The sequence below is a fragment of the Erpetoichthys calabaricus genome, chromosome 6 (genome assembly GCF_900747795.2).
Source record: "Erpetoichthys calabaricus chromosome 6, fErpCal1.3, whole genome shotgun sequence".
Classification (NCBI taxonomy): Eukaryota; Metazoa; Chordata; class Cladistia; order Polypteriformes; family Polypteridae; genus Erpetoichthys; species Erpetoichthys calabaricus.
In genome coordinates this window covers 136,322,802-136,348,244 of record NC_041399.2, presented here as the reverse complement: position 1 = coordinate 136,348,244, position 25,443 = coordinate 136,322,802, and the positions used below count along the sequence as shown (strand labels likewise).

Genomic DNA, 25,443 nt, shown 5'->3' with positions numbered 1-25,443 from the left:
TTTAGCCTTAAAAATTGTGGTCTGCCTGTGGAGTAATCAGTAATCAAATACAATATCGACCTTCATCAACTTTAGTTTAACTCAAGCTACAAGAACTGCATGATGTTAAAGGCCTCACAAGGGGGTTAGTTGTATTTATTGTGTAATTCATAACTCATACAGTAGTCAAACAATCAAAAATCAGAAAATGTAACCACTTTATGTACTGAATGCAGTTGTTAGACACTTTTTAAACATAAAAAAAATGTAACAGTGCACAATGTTGGTCTGACCACTAATCCATAAAATGAACTAAACATGCTTGAAATCAAAATAGAAAAATCAAAGCAATATGTAGAACTCAAATAAATCAACCATTACAAATAAATAAATAATAAGGCCTGAACTGGCAGTATATCTCTTACAGATGTTGCACTGATTGCTGTGGTTTTCTGTGTGTCGGTCATTTTTGTGTTATTTTTGTTTTCCTTCCTATATCAAGTAAGCTGCATGGTAAGAGAATCATAATTTTAGGTCAGGCCAATGAAGCTAGACTATATTTTGATAGTGATGCTGTATCTTAAAAAAGTGAGGTGGAGGACTAACCTAAAACATTATTTCCAAAAACAAGTTCTTTAGCTTTTAATTAATGATTAATTATATTGAAATCAGAACACATTGAGGGACAAACAGTACGACAGTACAGAATCTCAGATAAACAGATTAGTAAAGTGGATCCAAGCTGTTACTGTAAAATGAGCTCAACAAGTGCATGGGGACACAGTAGGAAATTTGTTAAGGGTAAATTTCACACAAATATTAGAAAGCTTCTAATACTGTACTAAGGTTCAGCACTGCATGTATATAACACGGTTTCTCACTATTGTCACTCGGTTTTAAAAAATTTCTAATACTTTGAAAGCATCTAAACCAATTTTTTTTCCATAGTAATCTACTAGCCTACTAAAGCACATGGTCCTCCAGCAGCTGCTGATCCACATTTACTCTTTCATAGGCTCCTTATAATTTAGCTGTAGAAGATGAATGTTCTCCATATGGCAGTTAATCTGTAATACTGAAAACATGAGTCCTCCTAGTTAAGACCATCCCTTGTTAGGTCAATTCGCAGTCTGCACTGATCCCCTTGTCAGAACAGCACCCAGTTACATAAAGACACTATTTGCTAAACCTGAGTTACATGATACCATTAAGCATTTTAAATGTTACTAGCATTCAAGGATTTCACATGCAGATGCCTCACCAGTTTTGTTCACTAGATGGTTAAGCTTTTATAGCAGTTACAAAATTACACGTGTTAAAGTTTTTTTATTCTGGCTTCATGCTTTCACTTTTGAAACCCTAGGCTATTCTAGCATGTGGTGTATGTCACAGAAATAGAGGTGTTGACAACTGCTATTAGGCTTAGCATGCTATGTTTTTGATTTTGCTTTTTTATGGTAACTTTTTTTGATAAATTGCTATAATTACACTCACATGTTACTTTAATAAAATACATTCATGAGAAAAAGTTAGCTCACCATTTCAGTCAGCTTGGCATCTCAATGTATTTAAACTCAATCTTTTTTTTTTATGGCATTGAATCTCTCGCTTTGAAAAGGACATCTTTGTCAACAGTTTGTATGGTGCCATTCACCACTGGATCTTAGTCTGCATGTCATTTTTCACTCTTCCCAAAATTTTAGAAGAATAGGCAGGGACCAAGTTTTTGCTTACATAGTAGTTTTGCACTCCAACAGTGTAAGTAGTTCATGTATCTCACAGTTGGTCTTTCTCCTTGCTTCTTGCATCTTTGTTAGAGTTCCACTCCAGTTGCATGGCTCTACCTAATACTGGTGACAGTTTACCCAAAGTTAGCTTTACTAGTTGCACATTTAATCAATCACACTTTCCCTTTATAAAGCACTCTACAGATGATCAAACTATTTTCAAGGCCATACAAGGCTGTCCTCTTTACCATAATGTCAGTAAAGTTGCACAAAATGAAGTACTTCACCATATCATTTGTCTTCAGTGTTCCTCAGCCACTTTTTCTGCTGAATGTACTGTATCCTATATAGTTCAGACAGCAAGTGGAGAGTTTCACTTTTAATTTTAGGAGTTAATCAGGGGACATAAATTAAACTTCACCTGTATGTAGTGTAGATAAGGGTCATCTGATGATGTCTCTCAACATTTTGTATTTTTGCTATTACTTTAGGGATAAGTTGGATGACCAGTTTTAAAATGGCCAAATACACCTTTAATGTGTTGAATAGTTGAACAATTACTTTATTAACAGATCTTAAAAAAATGTTCATTAATTTTTAGCAGAAGAAAACCTGCATCTTAATGTATCTACTTGCTATCTTTGTTGCAAAGTTGGGTAACACAACAGTGTTTCCATGACGATAGCTTTATTATGAAGAAGCAAACATTTCAGAGACAAAGCTATAAAAGCCAGCAGAATAAATTGTTCAACACCACTTTTGGAAGTGTTTTGTTAGTATTGTGTTCATGAAAATGACTTATGAATGCTTTGAAATCACTTCAGTTTTTTTTTTTTTTTTTTGTCCAGCGTCTCTTGAGTCTCTGGTATGAGAAACCCCCCACATATGGTATACTATTCGACTTGTCTTCCTGTTAAGTTATGCAAACTGTCAAGTATTTTGTGGTTCCCCCTATTTTTGGCCCTCTAGACCTGAAAAAGTCTCATTTTGAGTCTCTTTTTGGACTATATTTTCTGCAGGAAATTGCACCCTTATTTTAAAGAGAAAACCCGTAGGTATCTTCAACAAAAATGATCAGGAGGACTTGAAGTTGTGCATGCCACATCAAGCAACCCCAGGGTTCACCCTCTAATGGGATATGAGGGGTCAAAGTTGCTTCTTTTCAGAAAAGTTCAGAAGAATTGCAGTTGGTAATATGGACATGTCGAATGTCATTTTTTATGCTATTTTGAGATTACTGATAATATATTTTTGATAATTGATTTTTTTTTTTTACCAGTGGTCCTAGTCCTCTGAGAGCCAATCCCAGAAGTTTAAAAATGAAAAATTTCAAACATAAGCATGTACAGTGTAATTTTAAACTATTTTAAAGTCCATTTTAAAAGTGATTAGGAAAACAATGTTATTTTTTATTTTTAATCCTTACCTGCTTACAGTATCTAGCCCTCTATGGACCTCTATCAGTGCTTGAAAAATGACAAATATATATTACTATTGTAAATATCATAACTTTTATGGACAGAATTTCTAGGCGCAGCCAGGGCGTTGAGGGGGTCCGGTTTGGTGGGTTTAGGATTGAGCCACTGCTTTTTGCAGATGATGTTGTCCTGTTTGCTTCATCAGGCCGTGATCTTCAGCTCTCTCTGGATCGGTTCGCAGCCGAGTGTGAAGCGGCTGGGATGAGAATCAGCACCTCCAAATCCGAGACCATGGTCCTCAGCCGGAAAAGGGTGGAGTGCCCTCTCAGGGTTGGTAGCGAGATCCTGCCCCAAGTGGAGGAGTTCAAGTATCTCGGGGTCTTGTTCACGAGTGAGGGAAGAATGGAGCGTGAGATCGACAGGCGGATCGGTGCGGCATCCGCAGTAATGCGGGCGCTGCATCGGTCTGTCGTGGTGAAAAAGGAGCTGAGCCGCAAGGCGAAGCTCTCAATTTACCAGTCGATCTATGTTCCTACCCTCACCTATGGTCATGAACTATGGGTAGTGACCGAAAGAAAGAGATCGCGAATACAAGCGGCTGAAATGAGTTTCCTCCGCAGGGTGTTTGGGCTCTCCCTTAAAGATAGGGTGAGAAGCTCAGTCATCCGGGAGGGGCTCAGAGTAGAGCCGCTGCTCCTCCGCATCGAGAGGAGTCAGATGAGGTGGCTCGGGCATCTGATCAGGATGCCTCCTGGACGCCTCCCTGGTGAGGTGTTCTGGGCACGTCTAACCGGGAGGAGGTCCCGGGGAAGACCCAGGACACGCTGGAGGGACTATGTCTCTCGACTGGCCTGGGAACGCCTTGGGATTCTCCCGGAAGAACTAGAAGAAGTGGCTGGGGAGAGGGAAGTCTGGGCATCTCTGCTCAAGCTGCTGCCCCCGCGACCCGACCTCGGATAAGCGGGAGACAATGGATGGATGGATGGATGGATGGATAAATATTTAGACTTTGAATATTTAAATTGAATTACACATTTCAATACTTAAAATATCTGACACAGCTATTGTTGTTTTATGCAACTTCAGCTCATGAAGTAAATCATTATATTTCTTATGAACACCCCGGTTTACAGAGACTTAAACATTTTTCTGAAGGTTTCAAATAACCACATATTAAACAGGCCATCTTCAGATCTCTTGCCCTAATATCTAACCTGTTTATGTCTGTTTACTGACGTGAGTCAATCAAGACCTTGACTTACAAATGTCATAAAGTACTTACCCACAAAGTGTGAAATGCATAAACCTGACATTTTGTCTTCAAGATTCTTCTACAATAACATAGCATTCTTAAACGTGCCCAATGCAACTACGAGTCAAGAAGGACCCAAATCTATCTCAACAGCATCAAGCACAAGACAGGACCCAGCCCATTCGTCTTCTTCAAGAATTTAATGAATATGTACATGAGTATTCAGTGGCATCTGTGTATTTAGGGGCACTACAGATGGTGTTGTGCAAAAATTAAATAAACTCATCTAAGTATTGTTAAAATGTTTATAGCAAACTCAGCTTAGTTGTGTTGTCATAATCATTTTTGCCCAATTTTTTTCACAATTTGCTCAATGCAATTTTTATTTGAAAAGTTATTCCTTATTGAAGCATGCAAAGTTTTCTTTGTGCCTGGTGGCACTAGTCTATTTTCATGTTGCTTAGACAGGCATTTAAACTCTGCAATGTTCTAGGCATGTTGGTCATGTTGGTGCATATAAATTTTGATTAATTTAAAACTGTGTGTGAATTTGTATATCTCATGATTAGGAGTAGTTGTCATCATTATTATGAATTATGTCTATTATTTATGTACAATATGATTTACCATTTTGCCCTTTGAAAGAAATTGGAATTGAATGAATATCAATTTGTATTTCTGCTTTTGGTATTGAATATTTAAAGTTTATATTGAGATATCTTTATAAAATTGTCCTTTGGTGGTTGTACCATATGACAATATGTTGATAGAACTCCATTTTGTTTGGGTTTTTATGGCATTATGAGATTTACAATTTGTCTTCATTGGTGCTGGTAGCATTTCATAATGTGTTAGGCTATGTCTTTCCCTTTCTTCCTTACATGACTGATCTTCCAAGGCTTCTTCCATATGGCTGCAATGATTTTTTTCTGCTATGTCATTTATCCACACAGCCAGCTCCACCTCATAACACTCACTTGTGGTTGTAGACAACACTTTCTGCATCCATTATCTCTACATCCATGAGCTAAGGCAAAGAACCTTCCTGAGATGTTGAAAGTAAAGGATTTAAGAAGAGGTGAAGCTCTCATAAGTTCTGCCCTTTAAGTGCTTGATTGCCTTTCACTCACTCACTCACTCACTACATAGCTTCTCAAAATGGTCGTGACTCCTCTGACAGCATCTCTCACACAGGGCTGTGTGGCTCCTCCAAAATTTTCATGCCAAAAATACCACTGATTAAATTAGTGGTTTGTACTGCTAGGGTAATGATTGTTCCTGTTATCTTTTATGTTGTATCTTTGTGCTAAATAGTTTGTTATTGCAATCCAAAACCCTTCTTGGGCATTACAAGTCAGTAAAGCCCATCTTGAGTTTCACTATTCATTATTTTCAAGATGATTTTTTTTTTTCTCTTTTTATTACAGGCTTAGTAAGGAGAAAGAGTGAAATGCTTTGGTAATGGGATAATGACTGAGGAGATAGGTGACATTTTCTCATAGGAAGATGGATTAATTTACACATTGTAAATCTTTAAATATGTTTGTCTTTGAATCCTGTCCATGCTGTTTGTTTTTTTATTTTTAGATCATTTGCAATGTCATTATTGTCTAATCTGTTGTCATAGAATGTGAAGTCTGAATTTCTCCTACCACAAGTCATGTTACTTCAGTAGATTATAATATCTAATCTCCAACTTTTGATAAAGTGTGAGATGAAAAATTATGTAACCAAACAAAAATCTTAAAAACTTCATCATCTTCACCTGTAGCTGCAGACACCGGCAAACTATCACAGAAAGTCTTTGAAAAAATTGTCTGATAATAATGCATATTTTGGGTGACACAATTTTGCTTCTCAGTCAGTCCTGTTGTATCAGCTTATTGGTCCTTGGTCAATAAATCTATTCTTAAAAAATAGACAAGAAAATGTCCTTTAAAAATAGACACGAAAAAATTGCATATGAATACTCCATGTGGAGAAAAGAGATCAGTGCCTGCATTTATCAAGTGTCTCAGAGTAGGAAAATGGTCCTAAATAGCTCAAAAACCTGAGAGTGAATACATTTTGTTTCTACTCATGGGAGTAGAAGAATTTTATGAATATTCCTAATTTATGAAACTGCTCCTAATTTTGCTAGAATTTAGGAGAGCTCTTGAGCTGTTTTAACTTGTTAGGAGCTGCCAGAAGATGGCGTTCGGGTAGAGATCAGCATGAATGCTAGACAGCAGTGAGAAAGACGGAACAATATTTGTCACAAATTTTATATATTACATGATCATTCCATCTATGCAGGGATGCTTCAAAAACACTTCTTATGTCCTGCTCATTGGTAGGACAAATTCTTAGCCTAGTGTGACTTTTAATGTAATTCCTAGGAGTAATTCTGAGATGCTTGATAAATACAGGGCAAAATAAGCAAAATAATACAACCTGTCCTTTTGTATAGGGATTACATCAATATATAAATGAGCATATAATAATATAAATAATACACAAGTATCATCCTACACCAGTTTTGCATCACATTGTTATGTTAACAAGCATAAAAATATATTGCCTGTGAATGTCAACAAAACTAAATGCTTCTACCAGAAAAAGTAGTTACAATATATGGCACAAAATGTGTCCAACATATGGCAAAAATACAGAAAAATCTCATCACATCTAAAAAAGATCTTGTTTAGTTGATGCTACAGAGGATAATACTGATAATTTCACTTTTTTACATGCAGATAACCATTGTATTTCTATTTTTGTGTTTTGCTTAAGATGCAATGACCTATGCAGGAAGAATTCTAGCCTCAGCTGAGGGGGCTACACTCCCATCATTGTTAATTTGTAGATTTTAATGTGAATCTTTATATTACATTAGAAATTCCTCTTATTGCATAGTCAGAAAAAATAGATTTCATGTTAGAAATCTTTTTTCACTGGGTTTACTAGATATAATATGTGTATATATTAACATCCAATGCGGATGATGCAGTTGATTTTTTTTTTAAATTCATTGAATCTGTTGTCTGCTATTTAACCCAGGTTTAATAGCTTTATGATGGAATTAACTTGTTTTAAAGATTTTTTAAAATGAGTATAACAGCTGAATTTAATTCCATGATAGCCTGATTACATATCCCCAAGTTGGGTTTATAGAGACCAACTTACCTTGAATTTTAGTAGTGCAAAGGCTCAACTGTCAGGGAATTAGAATAGGAGGTGTGGAGTGCGTAGGAGAGTTTGGTTAGTGAGTTTGGAGAGTTTGTTGTGCTTGTGGTGGGCAACTGTATGAGCCACCCCTACTGATAAACAGTCCCGATCCATTTAGTCAGGCTATGTGGCCAGATAGTTTTCTTTGTTTGTTTATTTAATACTTTTGTGTTCTCTTTGGCCATTCTTTGTTGTGTTTTAATAACTTATATACTGTATAGTTGTCAAGACTAAGTATCCTAGCAAAGATCATGCTGTGAAAGGCAGGCAGAAGGATTGTTTGTGGTTAGCAAAGGAAATATCTGAGACAAAATAGAATACAGTAGTTCATTACCTCAGTAAGGCCCAACGTACCCCTATTAAATACAAAGATGCCTAATATTTAGGGTATAATGCAACTTTCAGGAACTTGTTTCTTCTTGCCAGCCTCAGATAAGCTGCAAATAGGCATCAGCCTGTGATAACCACAATCAAATGCAGTTTAGTTTATTTTTGTATAGCTTTCTTCACATTGTTCAGAGTGCTGTGAAAAGTCCAGTAGTAGATGCAAATACAAGTTTTATAAATTTTAATTACATAATGAATACACACAAAGAAACAGATTTGCTTAAACAGACCGGAAACAAAGTTGTTCAATCCTGATTATACTAAATTAACTGAACATCTGATCATTAATTGTTGGACGATGGAACTCCTGGGGTTTTGTTTTGTCTGTACATACTTTTTAAATCCACTATTAGGCTGCTTTTTATCATTCAAGCACTTAAAAAAACTTACATTATGAATGTTGTAGCACAAATTCTCTACATTATTAATTTTTTGATATATTAAGAGGAGGATTGAGCAGGCCATATACATATGCATGTATAAATAATTTTAAAATATTGTAATTTGGTGCATTTCTGAGTGCCTTTATATATTCAAGCTCTCTAAACCATGACTATTGCAGCAAACCAAGGGTATGATTACTTGGGTATTTGGGTGGGATTAAAAAGGAGTTGGATACAGTATTTCACTGTAAAAATGATGGGGTTGCCACTGGCACAAACCCCTTCCTCCCCACATACTTCCTTAATTACAGTTCCTGAATCTGACTTGAATAAATATTACTCCTTGTTCAGAAGGTTTTCTCAATCTTGAACAGGTTAGGTACATTTTGAAACATTCTTTTTTTATATATCACTTTACTGGGCTTCCCTTTAGACTTTTAGTTGACATTTTTTGCCTTATTAAACTGAAATGTTAGTAGAACCTAGGTAAACCAGTTAATAATTATAGGTGCTTTAAGTAATCTGGATAGAGTGTATTGGAAAGTAATTTTAAAATTAGTTTTATAAAATTCCAGAATCAATAGTGCTGCACACAAAAGACCGTCTTATTTCAATTTACTATTTTCTTGTAATATTTATGTTTATGAATCATGTTAAATGTATACAACTTGTTTTTGTATAAAAAAGCTTCATCATAATTATGTTGACTGTTTAAAATACTTTTTGTTGAAGTTTGTTTGTGCAAATAATAAATGTGTTTATAGTTTAGCCTCCTTAGTGCTATGTTAACCCCCAAAAAAATAAGTCAAAAATGTTGAATAAGAAAAAATTTTGTTATATGTAATAGAAACATGAACATATCAAAACATCAGCATAAATATAGTAGGAAAGGTACAGTATATCTAATGTCCACTGCTGTACTGAAGCACATTTAGTACACATCCTTCATGTGGCATGTTTTGAAGCAGTCACCAATGCACAGCCTAATGATGTAATCAGGAAAATAGAAGTGTATTTGTTTGTGCACTTTTGTTATAATATTTTTTCCGTTGCTTAAGCAGAAAGGGTAGAATGTCAGTGACTGATCTGCACAATCGACACCTTGTGTTATTGTAGGCTGACATGGATGACAGTTGCTGCATTGTGATCAGTGATTAGTGGACTAACATCTTTCTTGTCTTTCAACTTCATTGCGATCAGTTTTCCTTTTTGCCATGCACCTGCTTGCACTAATGTGAAACTTCAGAAGAATTAATTCACTAGGCACATAATGGTGGTATGATCGTACAGTGCATTAAGATCAGTTTCACTAACCGTGTCAATGTCTGATGACCAATTCAAATTATTATCACCGTCACTTGATTCAACTAATGGTTCACTTGTTTGTTCTAAAACTAGGTTTACACATTCTCGTTTATATGCCATTGTATTTCAACTGAAGGTTTCACCCTACTCAATATTGTTGTTTTCTTTGAGTGCCAAAACATGATTTTTTGCAGAATAATGTTGTTTTATCCACTATATGGCAGCAGAACACTGTCCTGGGAGTTATTCGGTCTTCACATGGTAACAAGGACCATTATAGATCGCCCAAAGTCTGTCTCTGATTTAATTAAATGGAATTCCCAGCCTGCGCAACGATTGGGGTTTCACAAGGTGAAAGGTTATCGTAACAAAAGGAAGAATTCAGTTAGCTTTGTTTACTTCGATTTGTCTGCGCTTTCACTTTGAAGTCTACTCACATGAAATTTCCGACTCGGATAGTATGTGAGCACTGCATACAGTGTTTTTTTGCTTCTGTTATTGCTTCCACTTTTTCAGGATAAAGATAAGGTTTGTAAGGGCGTTATACAATACATCATTTTTGTTAATATTCTGCTGATCACTGTTGAAAGTTTTAAAAATCAGCAATACATTTCATATCAATATAATTTTTCTTCCTTTTTAAAATGTCTGGTTGTCGAGACACAGAAAATGTTAATTCCCAACTGTATATTGCCCTAGTATACCTGATTATGTGATTGTGATTGTGCTCTACAATGGAGTGGGCTGGAAAAATTATGTGGGAAACTAACACATGGATTATATTAATTTATTTAGTGTGAAAACTGTCTTGTTCCACATGTTTATAATAATTATACAAATCAGTTAAAAATAAATGAATCCAATGTATTGTGTGTTACAGCAGCAGAAGCCCCTTGATTGGGGTGTTTTTTTTCCAAGAACTGAGTGGACCAGACTGTGGTTTAAAGTCACAAAGGATGTTTTTATACTTGCGGGTACAAAAACATTACAGAAGGAACAACCAAAGAAAACAAATATGCAGTTGTTATACGTATTGATAATACTTGTGGTTATCAGACTGTCCACAAGACAGCTAAACTGTTTCCAAGTTTTAGGACAATTGCTGTTTATCTTTTGCCTTTGGAGACCAAAGCACCACTGTGTTATTATTTTAATGTACTGCATTTGTGATTTGCATTTCAGACTGATGCTGCTTGAAGAATGTGTTGTTGACAAATGGCACAACAATTTCATAATGAAATTTAAGGTGAGATGTACTGTTTTTGCATTACCTAATGGTCTGCAATGCATTACATTGTATTAAAATTAGTGAACATCAAGTTTTTACTATATACTTAATGAGGCAGTAAATAAGACTTTTTAAAATGTGGACAGCTGTTGGACTAGCTCAAAAGTAGCTGTTTTAAGTGAATATTATTTTATGAGGCATTTCCCATTATCCATAAAAGTGGGAAAGAATGACTAGGACAATACAGTTTACACTGGGGTGGTTTATCATCATTAAATACATTCTTTTTCTTACCTCTTCTTCAGCATATAACTCAGTCTTTTCATTTCAGTGTTTATAACAATAATAATTATGAAACGCTTTGAGACTCCACTGTTTTTTATTATTTCTGTTCAGATCCTGCATATCTTTTGTTTCTTTCTGGTTCAGGGGCTGGCAGATCACTCGGCAAATCTTTATTGACAAGCTTATGGTCCTCTAGAATGGGAATTGGTGGGCAGGGAGGACAAGGGGAAAAAAACCTTTTCTGTTGAGCTTGCCATGATGCCAGATTCACCTGATGTGATCTGTTCTGTGGATGACATTCGTTGCACCAGCTCTCTCTTCCACTGATGATTTTAAACATACAGTATATGTTTGGCATTGTCTGACAAAAGCTTCTTCTGCCCAATGCTAGCTAGAATATTTTTGACCACCCCTTAGATCTATTTTACTATCATGGCGGAACTCTTCATTGTGTGCTAGTTAACACATGCAGATTTTAAGTATTATTGCACACTTCCATCTGTTGCCTGTGAAATGCCACATAACACACTGTTTTCTTTAGCATTATGCATTTCTATTTTCAAAAGTAGTACTAGGGTGTTGTACCATGTTGGCCATTACGAATGTAGTGAGAGGTCAAGCAAAATGTAATCTTTTTAGTTAGCCAATAAAAGGTGTCAATATGCAAGCCTTGAGGCAACTCGGGCCCGTTCTTCAGATGATTACATCTTGCCTGAAGAAGGGCCCTGAGTTGCCTCGAAAGCTTACATATTGTAATCTTTTTAGTTAGCTAATAAAAGGTGTTATTTTGCTTGCCTTCTCACTATTTTCAAAAGTGAAATATGTATTTTTGTGGAGCTGTGCGAGGATGTCTGATGACAGGGCCCTTTGGGAATGGAGGCCCCTTTGCCTAGGAGAGGTGGTGGGTGTGTCCTCTATGCCAGTGATTAACAGCAAGTGTAAAACAAAAGTGATCTGGGTTTATTATTAAAAACTATAAACTCAGATAAATTCAAGCTGGTTTACGCTGATGGATCTTTAGAATTAGCACCATATCCCATAATCCCTGAACAAGAAAATATATTGAAAATATATTTGTAGGATGTAGCCTACTGCAATTGCTCCCTTTCCTACTAATCTGAGAAGAAGATGAACAGGTTTATGTATACAATTAAAGCATTATTATTGACAATGAATTTTAGTTCTTATAGAGTATTTATGTAGTGGAAATGGTCTGCTGGATCTTGCTGAGTTTCCCTACTGTGAGTAAGCCTGCTAAATTTGTAGTACTTTCATGTTTCGCTAGCTGAGAATGTCAGTGTTGATAGTTAAGAAAAACAAACATAATATTAGATCTGTGTAAATTCTGTAAAGTTCCAAAGTTAAGAAAACAACCATGGAGCACTCTTCTGTATATTGATTCTTGAAAAATGCTCGAAGTAGACACTGTAAAAAGTGTGTTAGTCATTGTGAAAATACAAAGTGAAATGGATATTATTTTTAATGATTTACATTTTTGAGAAAGAATTGTTCCTCATATTGTGGAATAAACAAATTCACTCTGTCTTTGGCAGCAGAAACAGAGACCTTTATTAAAAGAAAAACCTTTAGCAAAGAGAGCAAGATAATAAAAAATATAGAAGATGTAACATGGCTAGTGCTAGTATTGTTTTTTTTTTTTTTTTTTAAACATGGTGGGCATGGAATATGCTAATTAAAGCACTCTCAGTCTCGGACAACTGCGGCACTCTAATGACCTCATGACTATTGTGACTGCTTGGGTGCACTCAAGCAACCAAGACACAAACTCTGTGATTAAGTTTTTTTTCTAAAAGGCATGATGCCTTTAATAACAAATCACTCAAAAATCATGAGACATTACAAACAGAGGCCCTGCTTGCATACTGTGTAGGATTTAGGTGGTTGGAAGTGACACAGACACTGAGGCAGATCTCACAGGCTTGAGCCAGGCTTCCACTTTTTCCAGATCCTTGCATGAGCATCTCATTCTTTGGCTGGTTTTGGTCCTCTCCTGAACACAAAGAAGAACAAACTCTATGGTGTCTGGAGTTCTTTGTTCAAATTATTGACCTTGTGCTCCCAGCGTGGGTTTTACAGGGAGGCTGAGTGAACTATCGCACCATAGTAATTACAAAACAGCTTTCATATTTACCAGGAATCAGTCCCTGGCTCGGGTGTACAACAGTTCTTAACCCTTACAGGTAATATAGTCATTGTTATTCAGTCTGTGGAGTCTTGTTTCTGAGAATATAATAAAATCATTTAACACTTTGATGCCTCAGGGAGCCTGCAGTGAGCACAGTCAACTGGCTCTTTTTTCAACCACCATCCTTTGGCCCTGCTCTCTCATCCCTGCACCATCCTTCAGTGTACAAAGATCAACTGTCAGAGTAATCGGCCCCTTCTGCTCCTTGCAAAGCTCAAAACGTAACAGGAGAGACACAACTCCTGCAGCGTTATTCCTCTTGTTATGTACAGGACATCCTGACTGCCTCACCTCCTGTCCTCGGCACCAGCTCAATGCCGACTTTGGCTTGTGGAATCTTTTCCTCTATCTCGTGGTTTATCACCTTCTATTTCTTTTTGTCTCTCCAATTTCCTTTTCCCATTTTGCAACTCAGACTTTGTTTGTGTGTGCACTCACCAGGTATAACATCTGCGAGGCCCTCAGTGAGGGACAGCTGTGCTAACTGAAATTGTATGCATAGCACGCAATTATCCGATTCTCTCATTAAGCTCCCCATGGGCGTACAGCTTTCCTCCTGCACACCTACACTCATGGGATCTGAGGTGCTCACCTGTTTTTAGAACTTTGCACCACCATGGACCCGAGACACACTACATCACAAACACATATCAATCTTATAAAACATTTGGATTTTCTCTGTATATGCAGAATCAGAGATGTTATAGAACTCTTCACCAATGCAGTGAGATTGGTGGTAGAACAGTTTCAGTGATGAGGAATTTAGGAGTTGGGGTTACAGAGACGAGAAAAGAGGTTGACAGGCAACCAGGAATAACAGCTTTTAATGTAGCAAGAACTGGAAGGATGAAAAACACTATGACTCTATAAAGTATTAGATACAATTTAGCAAAACTAAACACCTGCCAAGGTTTTAGGTGAGGTAAATGGTTCAAAAAAAGTGATTTTATTTGTATTTTTTCAAAATTTCTGATGAAGAATTTTACTGAAGTAAATACAGGGCTGCATTGCAATAAAAGCCTTGTCACCTTCAGTTCTTTAGAAATTCTAAAATTAATAAAGACAAGAGAAAATGAAGCACACATATTATGCGATAAAAAAGGGTTAAAAAGAATAAGTTTCTTATCTCATTTTTCCTAGAATACTCTATCGCTTTTTTACAGAAACGTTTTCATAAATGCTCTTTACCCAGGTTAAGCCAGTAAAAACTTAGCTGTTCAAATTCTAACTCTCTAAAGGGTTTTAAGATATTAACTGCATTTAAAGTTGATGTACTTGTGCATTATCATGAATTTTGTGAGATTTACTAAGAACGTTTATTGGGTTAATCAATTCTCGTCTTTGAAGATTAACACATACACAGATACATACATACATACATACATACATACATACATGCACATAGCTGTCCTATTCAGACAAAGTCTTGAGTAGTGTAAATGGCCAATTACTCCGCAATATTCCGCATAGGAGTCTCTACATAGGTACTCCGTATCACCAGCACTAACAAAAATGCTGGTACCTTCACGACAAACATAAAAGTGCAACTCTTTTGGTGTTATGTCACTAAATAATCAAACTTTGTCTTGCTTTTACCTCAGTTGTTCTAATTATTGAAGAGCGTCCTCAATAGCACTGATAAACCCTGTGGGCAAGAAAGTGTCAATTTTGCCCACACTTTGTACCCTCTTATTTCAGTCACTCTAGATTAAAAACAAAGTATAGAAAATATAAAAACATCTTCCTATTTATTAAAGTATAACAATAGCAAAAAGAAGAAAATATATTTGAAAATAAAAAAGATAGCAAGGTCTGGATGTAAACAGTCTTAGAAAAGCTTTCTGAAAATCGGAAATGTCAAGGGGTGGATGTTGTCCTGGGAATCTTTTGATTTATGTTTTCTGACATCCAAATCAGATGCGTCTCTTGATCTCTGCTGTCGCTTCCTATGTTGCCCTTCTGTCACTTTCTTCTGTTTTACCCTTTCAGACGAGACATTTTTATATTAAAATGCACATATGGGGTTTTGGGGACTTGTAACATTACATATATTTGATTCTCTTGTCCTGTCTTGTCCTGATGGCGATTGACAGTGATCAAAGTGTTTGATCTTTTAATTACCTCCATACTCCTTCCTTTCTCAAGCTATAAACTAATTCTGTAATGCTTAGTCCTACAACATCCATCCGTTCCCTGGATGTTAATTAAATACAAATGCCACAGGACCTGTTTTAGTTATTTCCCATTCTCGGGTCATAAACTAATTGTAAAAATGACTGTAACAAATGCATATATTGCTAGTAGGTACTATACAAAATAATGTACAAGAAAGGCTTACTGTGCCTGTAATTAAAGACCTGTAAATTCAGTTCATCCTGGTTGAACTTAATGTAAACAGTCTGAAATTTAAAAATTGAAGATTTTCCACACCAGGACAACTTGCTCCCAGCAAATCTACATATTTAATTTTAAACGTTGTCTTTTATACTTGAAAATCTCACAAATAAAACCCTCTTATTTGTCAACCTTGGTAGCATTGCATATGTACATATGTACTGTATTTCTTATGTGTTTTAGCTAGTACAGAACCTTGAAGTTTCTCCTTTACCATTGCAAACTGATCATAGGTAGCCTTAATTAAATTAATGCCAAAGAGGTGCCTGTTTGTTCATACTTTGAAACAATAGGATTAACTACTGCCTTAGACTTGCTGAAGAAGTACTGTTCCAATCTTGTTGAATTTTTAAGCTTTTGAGAAACTTTAGTAGGGAGGTTATTGAATATGACAGAGGATAACAAGAATTTAGAAAGAATAATAAAAGACACACTGGTTTATTTGGAAATGCTGTTGTCTGTGTTTAGGAAACTTAGGTTTTGTGATCGTGAATAACCCACTGTTAGTGGAACTCCCAGTTGATGAGTTTACAATAGTAATGTATTATTTTAAAATTGGTATATCTTGATTGTGGGTAAATAGTATAACCATGTCTGGCTTAATAACAACAAATACTAATATATTAACAGTATTTATAATTTTATATCTGCCTTTTCATGGTTACAACTTAAGTTGCTATTTGAATACTCAATTTACTTAATTATTTATGATAACATGGAATATGGGCATCATAGTAACAAAGTGGTGAGCACTGCTTCCTCACAGTTCCATGGACCACAATTTATTCTGTTCCTGGCTGGTTGTTTCCTGTTGTCACATTCTCTATGAAAGAGTATGTTCTTATATAAACTGTGTATATTTGTGTGTATAGGTATATGCATATTAGGCCTGGAAAAGTTAATGCATTCATTTTTACGATTAATGTGGCCTATTTAATGTATTAAAAAAATATTGTTGCATCCAGGGCCAGCAACAAGGCAAATTCCACAGGCACTGGTTTGGTTTTTAATACTGTATTAAGAAACAATAATAATTTCATGTTTCTGTAAGAAGATCAAATCAATGCCATACCAAATAAGTGCTACGTAAGTTATCTTTGAGTGACACTAAAACCAAAATAAGTCTCTAGTACCTCTGTATTTAACTTGCCAGACTGCCAGCCATAGTGCTGGGCGATATGACCAAAATTCTATATCACGGTATTTTTCAAAATTATACTGGTTTCATGGTATTCAATGGTATTTTTTTCCTATGCATGAATGGATGTTAACCACATTTTCCACAGCAATTACTGCAGTAGACTGGCTAAGAAGAACCTATTCCACTGTCATGAGAATTGTACATTGTACAAAAAATATTTTAATATGCACACAAGTATTAATACAGGTTTGCATGGCCCCATAAAGTGCTAGTTTTCAAGGGGGTGGCACTAATGAGAAGGAATCAAATTGCATGACAGATGCAGTCAAAATATAGAACCTCTTTATTAAAGTTTGCAAACAACTTAAACTAAAATTTTGACAACATATTTTCAACCAGCCAAAGAGGCATTTAGACTTAGTAAAATATCCAGAGGTGCTTGTCAAAAGTTGTATTGCACCGAACATGTCTTAGAAAAGGAATAAATAGTAAATTGTTTTTTGTAAACCAACTACACTTTCTGTTAATGTTAGCAATCTCTGTCCACTGACATGACTTTTTAAGCAACTTTACCATCATTAAACTGCATAATATTTAAACTAATAAATAATAACAATAAAATAAATAATAGTGCAGCTTCCAGTAATTCTATTACTTCAAGCCCAGGTGCATTACACAGTATTTACCAAATAAAAATAAAATAAAATAAAACAAGTGCAACTTGGTGATGACATCATTAAGGCAAACTGCATTAATATGGACCTTGCTTCAAGCTAAGCTATATACAGTACATAAAAAATAAAACTGCAACTTGCATTTATAATGCTATTTGTGGTATAGCCCTACAGAATCGTGATAGATAATTTATTAATCCCCAAGGGGAAATTCACATACTCCAGCAGCAGTATACTGATAAAAACAATATTAATTAAAGAGTGATAAAAACCCAGTGCAAGGTGGAGAGTGCGAGGCAGGTATAACAGTCAATAACTTTGTATAATGTTACCATTTACCCCCCGGTGGAATTGAAGAGTCGCATAGTGTGGGGGAGGAATGATCTCCTCAGTCTGTCAGTGGAGCAGGACATTGACAGCAGTCTGTCGCTGAAGCTGCTCTTCTGTCTGGTGATGACACTGTTCAGTGGATGCAGTAGATTCTCCATGATTGACAGGAGCCTGCTCAGCGCCCGTCGCTCTGCCACAGATGTCAAACTGTCCAGCTCTGTGCCTACAATAGAGCCTGCCTTCCTCACCAATTTGTCCAGGTGTGAGGCGTCCCTCCTCTTTATGCTGCCTCCCCAGCACACCACCGCATAGAAGAGGGCGCTCGCCATAACCATTTGATAGAACATCTGCAGCATCTTATTGCAGATATTGAAGGACACCAGCCTTCTAAGGAAGTGTAGTCTGCTCTGTCCTCTCTTACACAGAGCTTCAGTATTGGCAGTCCAGTCCAGTTTATCATCCAGCTGCACTCCCAGGTATTTATAGGTCTGTACCCTCTGTGCACAGTCACCTGTGATAATCACGGGGTCTGGGAGGGGCCTGGGCCTCCAAAAATCCACCACCAGCTCTTTGGTTTTGCTGGTGTTCAGTTGTAGGTGGTTTGAGTAGCACCATTTAACAAAGTCCTTGATTAGGATCCTATACTCCTCCTCCTGCCCACTCCTGACGCAGCCCACGATAGCAGTGTCGTCGGCAAACTGTTGCACATGGCATGACTCCGAGTTGTATTGGAAGTCCGATGTATATAGGCTTAACTGGACTGGAGAAAGCACAGTCCCCTGCGGCGCTCCTGTGCTGCTGACCATAATGTCAGACCTGCAGTTCCCGAGACGCACATACTGAGGTCTGTCTGTAAGAGTTCACGATCCATGCCACCAGGTATGAATCTACTCCCATCTCTGTCAGCTTGTCCCTGAGGAGCAGAGGTTGGATGGTGTTGAAGGCGCTAGAGAAGTCCAGAAACATAATTCTTACTGCACCACTGCCTCTGTCCAAGTGGGAGAGGGATCGCTGTAGCATGTAGATGATGGCATCCTCCGCTCCCACCTTCTCCTGGTATGTGAACTGCAGTGGGTTGAGGGTGTGACGGACCTGTGGCCTCAGGTGGTGAAGCAGCAGCCGCTCCATGGTCTTCATCATACAGTATGTGACGTCAGAGCGACAGGCCTGAAGTCATTCAGCTGACTAGGACGTGATACCTTTGGGACTGGGGTGATGCAAGATGTTTTCCAAAGCCTCTGGATTAACCCCCACCCTTATCCCAACCCCAACCCCAACGTTCCCGCCTCAAGGTTGAAGATGCGCTGTAGAGGACTCCCCAGCTCCAACGCACAGGCCTTCAACAGTCGTGACGATACTCCATCTGGACCCATTGCTTTGCTGGCACGAAGTCTCCTCAGCTCACTGCTTACCTGGGCTGCTGTAATTGTGGGTGGGGGAAAACTCTCTCCTATGCTGGTATCAGCAGAAGGACGGGTGGAGGATGCAGTACTCTGAGGTGAGAGTGGTTTAGGATGGTCAAACCTGCTAAAAAAGTTGTTCATCAGGTTTGCTTTCTCCCTGTCTCTCTCAATGGAGGCACCCCACTTCAAGCTGCAGCCAGTGATGATCTTCATCCCATCCCACACTTCCTTAATGCTGTTATTCTGCATTCTGCTCAATGTTCTCACTATGTGACCCCTGCAGGATATCCCAGTCTGTAGTTCCAAAGCAGTCTCTCAGTGCCTGCTCTGCCTCAGGGGACCACTTCCTGAATGAACATGTGGTTGTAGGTAGCTCCCTCACTCTTGGTTTGTAGTGAGGCTGAAGCAGAACCAGGTTATGATCTGCTTTCCCAAGCACAGGCAGCGGGGTGGCACTGTATGCGTCCTTAACGTTTGCATACAGTAGGTCAATAATCCTATTTCCCCGGGTGTTACAATCACATACTGGGAGAAGGCAGGTAATGTTTTGTCCAGCGTCACATGGTTAAAATCTCCAGCGATTAGCACAAATGCCTCTGGGGGGCTGTGTTTGTATTTAGCAACAGTGGATTGGATGATGTCACATGCTATCTTCACGTCCGTGCGCGGAGAGATGTAAACAATAACAACAATGACATGTCCAAACTCTCTGTGCAAGTAATAGGGACGCAGACTTATGGCCAACAGTTCGATGTCCCTGCAGCAAGTGGAGATTTTGACATTTACATGTCCAGGGTTGCACCACCTTGTGTTCACATAGACAGTGAGTCCTCCTCCTTTTCGCTTCCTGCAGGTTTTTGCGTCTCTGTCCGTTCTAACTGTGCTAAACCCAGGTAGCTCCACGTTAGCATCTGGGATGCTAGTTTTTAGCAACGTTTCACATGAAACACAACAAACTGCATTCTCTGTAGGTCCTGACATTTTTCACTAGCGCAGCCAGTTCATCGATCTTATTTGGTAGTGAGTTCACATTTCCCAGGATCACAGAAGGCACCGAAGGCTTGTATCGCCACTTCCTCGCTTGCTCCTTTAGCTTAGTTCTGCTCTGCTGCCACGATAAGGCCTTCTTACCTTGTCAGGTAAATAGGGAACCACGCCGGCACAGGTCTTTGTTCTCAGCGCTAGAAGTTGACTACCTGAATAGACAAATCTTGGCATGTAAAAATCCATGTTCAAGTAGTTAAAAGTGTCCAGGAAACAAGTTCACATAAAAGAAAGAGGTAGGAGTGATCAGAGAGATAGAGAAAAAGGTAGAAAGATAAAGAAGATAAAGTCCTACACGGAACTGTTGGAAAGGCTGCCACTCACGGCGGCACCTAACTAACTGTTAGGGCCACAGTGAAGAAAAAAAAACTATATGTTGAGAATAAAGTCGACATGTTGACTTTATTCTCAACATTTCCACTTTATTCTCGCCGTTTGTTGAGATTGAAGTCGACATTTCCACTTTATTCTCAGTTTATTTTGTCATTAAACTAAAATGTCGTAAACTAAACTTCATCCTAAAATCAATGCTTAATTTACTAGATTTTATCAAACCCCGTCATAACTATTGTAGCACATTAAATGCTTTGTGTTAAGTGTTCCCCAACCCAGTTGTTAATTGCTACGCGCTTCTTAAACTGACTTCCTCTGCACTAAGAGGCAGCTATCGCCGCACAGAATACATTCAGTGTAGAGAACTTTACATTCAGTGTAGAGAACTTTATGGCAGGTGTGATGAGGCTCCAAAAAACTAGATGTATGAATGGGTATCATACAGGTTTCACTGAAATATTGTGTAAATGTTGGGTTTGTGATCTGCTGGTCGGAGACACAAACACAGAATTCAATGGATGTTCTTCTGAGCGGGCTTTCTTTATTGCATGCGTGCTGTCTCTGTCTGACATAACAAACCCCCAATCACCACACGATAAATGTCTTTGTGAAATTAAAACTAGTTATAAACTTGGACCACGGAGTGTTCAGAACTTTAAAAAAAATCTTCGTTATACATGTTTAATTATGCCAACCATTCAGGGTTGCGCCCATCCCAGTAAGCATTGTGTGCGAGGCAGGAGCAAATCCTGAACGTGGTGCCAGCACATCGCAGGGTGAATACGAACAATACATACACTAACAGGGTCAATATAACATAACAAAACCCCACATCCTACATGACTTTGAAAGGAAACTGAAGCATGCGAGTAAACCCACCAGAAAAGCATGCAAATTCAAGGCAGGGAACACCGAGATCCCCTTTGCTGCGAGGCAGTAGTGCAACCTCCACACCACCCACATGATTAATACATGCTTTAATGCATTTCATCATGAAAATGATATCAAGTACTTATCTTAGCATTCTAAATGTTCAGATAGCAGGAATATCATGAAATTAATGCATTGTGTGTGCTGCCTGCGCCTCCTCTTAGTGCAAGACGAAGTCAGTTTAAGAAGCACATAGCAATTTAACATGGCTCCGGGAACACTTAACACAAAGCATTTAATTACTGCTACATAACTTATGATGGGGTTTGAGAAAATCTGGTAAATTAAATATTCATTTTAAGATGAAGTTTAGTTCACGATGTTCTACTTTAATGACAAGTTATGATAATAAAGTCAACATGTCGACTTTAATCTTGACATAAACAGTGACAATAAAGTAGAAATGTCGAGAATAAAGTCAACATGTCGACTTTATTCTCGTCAAAAGCGTCGAGATTAAAGTGGAAATGTCGAGAATAAAGTCAACATATCATCACACTATTACACAGTATCCAGGTACATTACACAGTATTGGGGAAAAAAAATAAAACAAGTACAACTTGGCTTGCAGTTTCCCGCTGTGCCACGTTCTGAACGTTGTTTAGACTATTTAAACTAGTGTTGCGGTATAAGTAAAATCCATATCATAACAAAAATAAAAAATAGTTTTTGGTATGAACTGGTATACCGCCCAGCACTAGCCAGTCAGCTTACAGTACTGACTGCCCTAATATCATGACAAAATTCTATGAAGTAGAAGTGATGAATGATTATCCTTGCCAATTATTCAAGTTTGCAAAGAATGCAACATAACCATGCAAGTAATGCACAGTGTCAGTTTTTAAGCAACATAGCAGCTACATAGGTCATTATTAATGTGCCAGGAGCAAATGTGTAGGTAGAGCAGTGTTTTTCAACTGTTTTTTTTTTTTTTTTTTTTTTTGTGGTGGCACACTTTTTGTAACCCAAAAATATCCTAAGGCACACCACAATTCTACCAACCACAAAAACATTAAATCTATACACATACTAAACGATCGAAGGGGTGAGACAGGGGGCAACAAAAAAAGCAGACACACTAGTGAGCACTTTGGATGCAATTTCCTGCTAATTCATCCCATTACCCACTCTTTCAGGCAGTCCTCTCTCTGGCTAACTCCACTGACCCAGGGGTCAGAAGCAACTCATATGCCCACTGTCCCTCTGCTCTGTGAGAATCACTGGTGAGCATGCACCCAGGCAAATGGACCCCTGACATGTCTCCGGGCTGTGTCTGCAAAATGGTGATCACAGAACTGCTTTTATGTTGGCTTCTCAAGGTTAGTCCGGTCCTCCTCAGACAGTTCTCAACCACCTGAGGAGCGTGTCCCTCTCAGGTCAGAACCCAGGGGCAATACACTGTTATTTTCACGGCGCACCAGTTGAAGAACACTTGTGTAGAGCATAATTATCAAGTCATGCACAGTCTTCAGCAGTGCATTCAAAGTCAACAGTTGTTTCACTTGTTTAATTTTTACTTTGACACGTCTGTGCCTCATATGCTATACTCAAGTACTATTTTGATTAAAGGTCAGGTTTAAGGTCATTGTTTAAGTTTAAACTATGAAATTATTTTATTTAATTCCTTTGTGTTGATTCTACATTCAATTGTGATTCAGTGTGTATTTACTTTGTGATTTATGTATTAATTTTATAATTACATGTTTTAATGTTAGAGACAATTAATCATGATTAATTACATTAATTTATGTAGTTAATTAGTTAATTTTTTAAATCCATTCCCAGCTGTGGGGAAATTATAATAACTTTGTAACCTCTTTTATTTTTCTCCACAGCGTTTTGAACAAAGACTACAAGAGCAGCAGCAGCGAGGTAGTCAAAATAAAAATGCTCCTCGTAGTGGACGCAACCCAAAAATTATGAAAGCGACACACTCAGACCCTGGTAATCCCAAAAGAAATAACAAAAACAAAAACAATCAAAAGCCTGCAAAAACAAGGAAGCAATGAGCACAATATGTGGAGGAAAATGTGGGACTTTATTGCATGATGGTTCAAAAACTGGCATGAAAAACCAGCATCAGTCCATCAATATGGCTTGCAGTGCTCTAATTCTGTTTCCTGCTGCTTTTTAAATTACTGCCATTGACTGTGGTTTTCCACTTTTATATTCCATATATCAAGTTTTTCTTGATTTAATAACCAGTAACAACATATTATCTGCAAATTGACATAATGACAATATCAGGCTGATAGCATATTCATAATTTTTACTCAATCCTGTGTGTTAGATAAACGTGGAAAATCTCTTTTTACAGACCATTTAAATAATGTCATTAATTGTCTCAACCTAATTGTACACTTCAGAGGAAATCGTTTTCCTTTAAATAAAAAAAAGTCTTCAGCATGGACATGGCAGTAGTGGGAAATGAACACAAGCAAACAATTAAAGAAAAAGTGACGACTACTTTACAGTGTGTTCTGAAGCAAATGGTATGTTTCCAGTGATGCCAGATTTCAGATCAGGCTCTTGCTGACTCAATAATTGAAAATAAAAGAGTGAATAATAATGTTTTGAATTTTATATTTATCATTAAGAAAAATCTTCCAAAATACTGTATTAGATTTCATGACTAAATTTTGCATTTACGTCAAAAAATATAATAAATCATCCTTCAAGTCTAATGACTTTATTAAAGTGTGTAATAGTACACGTTTAAATGAAAAATAAAAATGACACTTTCTGTGATTACAAAAACAAATTAAAACTTTGGGCTGTAATGTGTATATTTTTAGCCAACACTTAAATCATACAAATAATAATTAATTATAAACTGTAGTAGTCTCAAAACGTCATCACAGACTGAAACATTACTGAATATCTGTACGTTGTACATTGTTTACTGACAAAATTATTTGGACAGCTGAAATTTTTGGCAAATGCACAATATATCATGGTTTACTAACCAAAAAAAGAAGTCCCAAAATCCATAAGCATTAAAAGTTAAAAAAGCACTATGAACAAGCATGTGATAAATATTGGAAAAATACACAAAATATGTATTTCTTTTGTCAATTTGTCTAACGCACACATTGTGAATAAATGTTAAAATCAGTTTCAGTGTTTTCTGATACCTAATTGGATACCTTCGTAAAATGCCTAAATTATAACTGCTGTTGAATGTTTGTGAAATGCAGAATTGAAGCTAAAGTCTTCATTGACCACTTGGTGGTAAAAAATAAAATAAAATGGGACATGAAAAAATCTGGGATCAGATTATTTAGAAGTATCCAAGAATGCTATGAATAACATTCTAAAATGTTACTAAAAGCACTAAAATATACATGTATGTTTTAATATTACATTTTATCATTGAGTGAAGTTTACATGTTCTCTTCTTGTTCTTGTAAGTTCTCCTCCAAGTACTATGGCTTTTCTTTCAAATCCCACAGACTTGCATATAACATTGATTGGCTGTTGGCTGATATCCAACTAGTTTATTCCAAAATGGTTGCACATGATTGCATGTGTGGTTTCTGCAGTGAACTGTAATGGCTCCGGCCTTGTGCCTTGTGCCCAGTGCTGCCAATAAAGGCAGTGATCCCCATAACCTGAGCTGAATCAAACAGGTTTGAGAATGTTATGCTACTTTAATTCACTTTACTACACAGCATAAAACACACTTCCACTTACAGTAAATGTGCAGGACATAATGTACAAATTGAATATACAGCTTACATAAATCATAATGCAAGATTGCACATGTAAATTAACACTTACATGATTCATAAGGTTATGTAAGACTGTGCAGTGTCTT

At 37.2% G+C, this 25,443-nt stretch overlaps 1 protein-coding gene across 2 annotated transcripts in view; it reads left to right on the top strand.

Moving 5' to 3' along the window:
• Positions 1-24,875, top strand: part of LOC114653557 (secreted frizzled-related protein 4-like) — a 44,470-nt gene extending 19,595 nt beyond the window's left edge. For both annotated transcript variants that reach the window (XM_028803943.2, XM_028803942.2), the window contains exons 5-6: positions 10,841-10,904; positions 23,462-24,875. In XM_028803943.2, the coding sequence (XP_028659776.1) occupies positions 10,841-10,904; positions 23,462-23,635 (238 nt within the window). In that variant the 3' untranslated portion in view covers positions 23,636-24,875. The remainder of the gene's footprint in view (positions 1-10,840; positions 10,905-23,461) is intronic.
• The last annotated feature ends 568 nt before the right edge of the window (positions 24,876-25,443 follow it).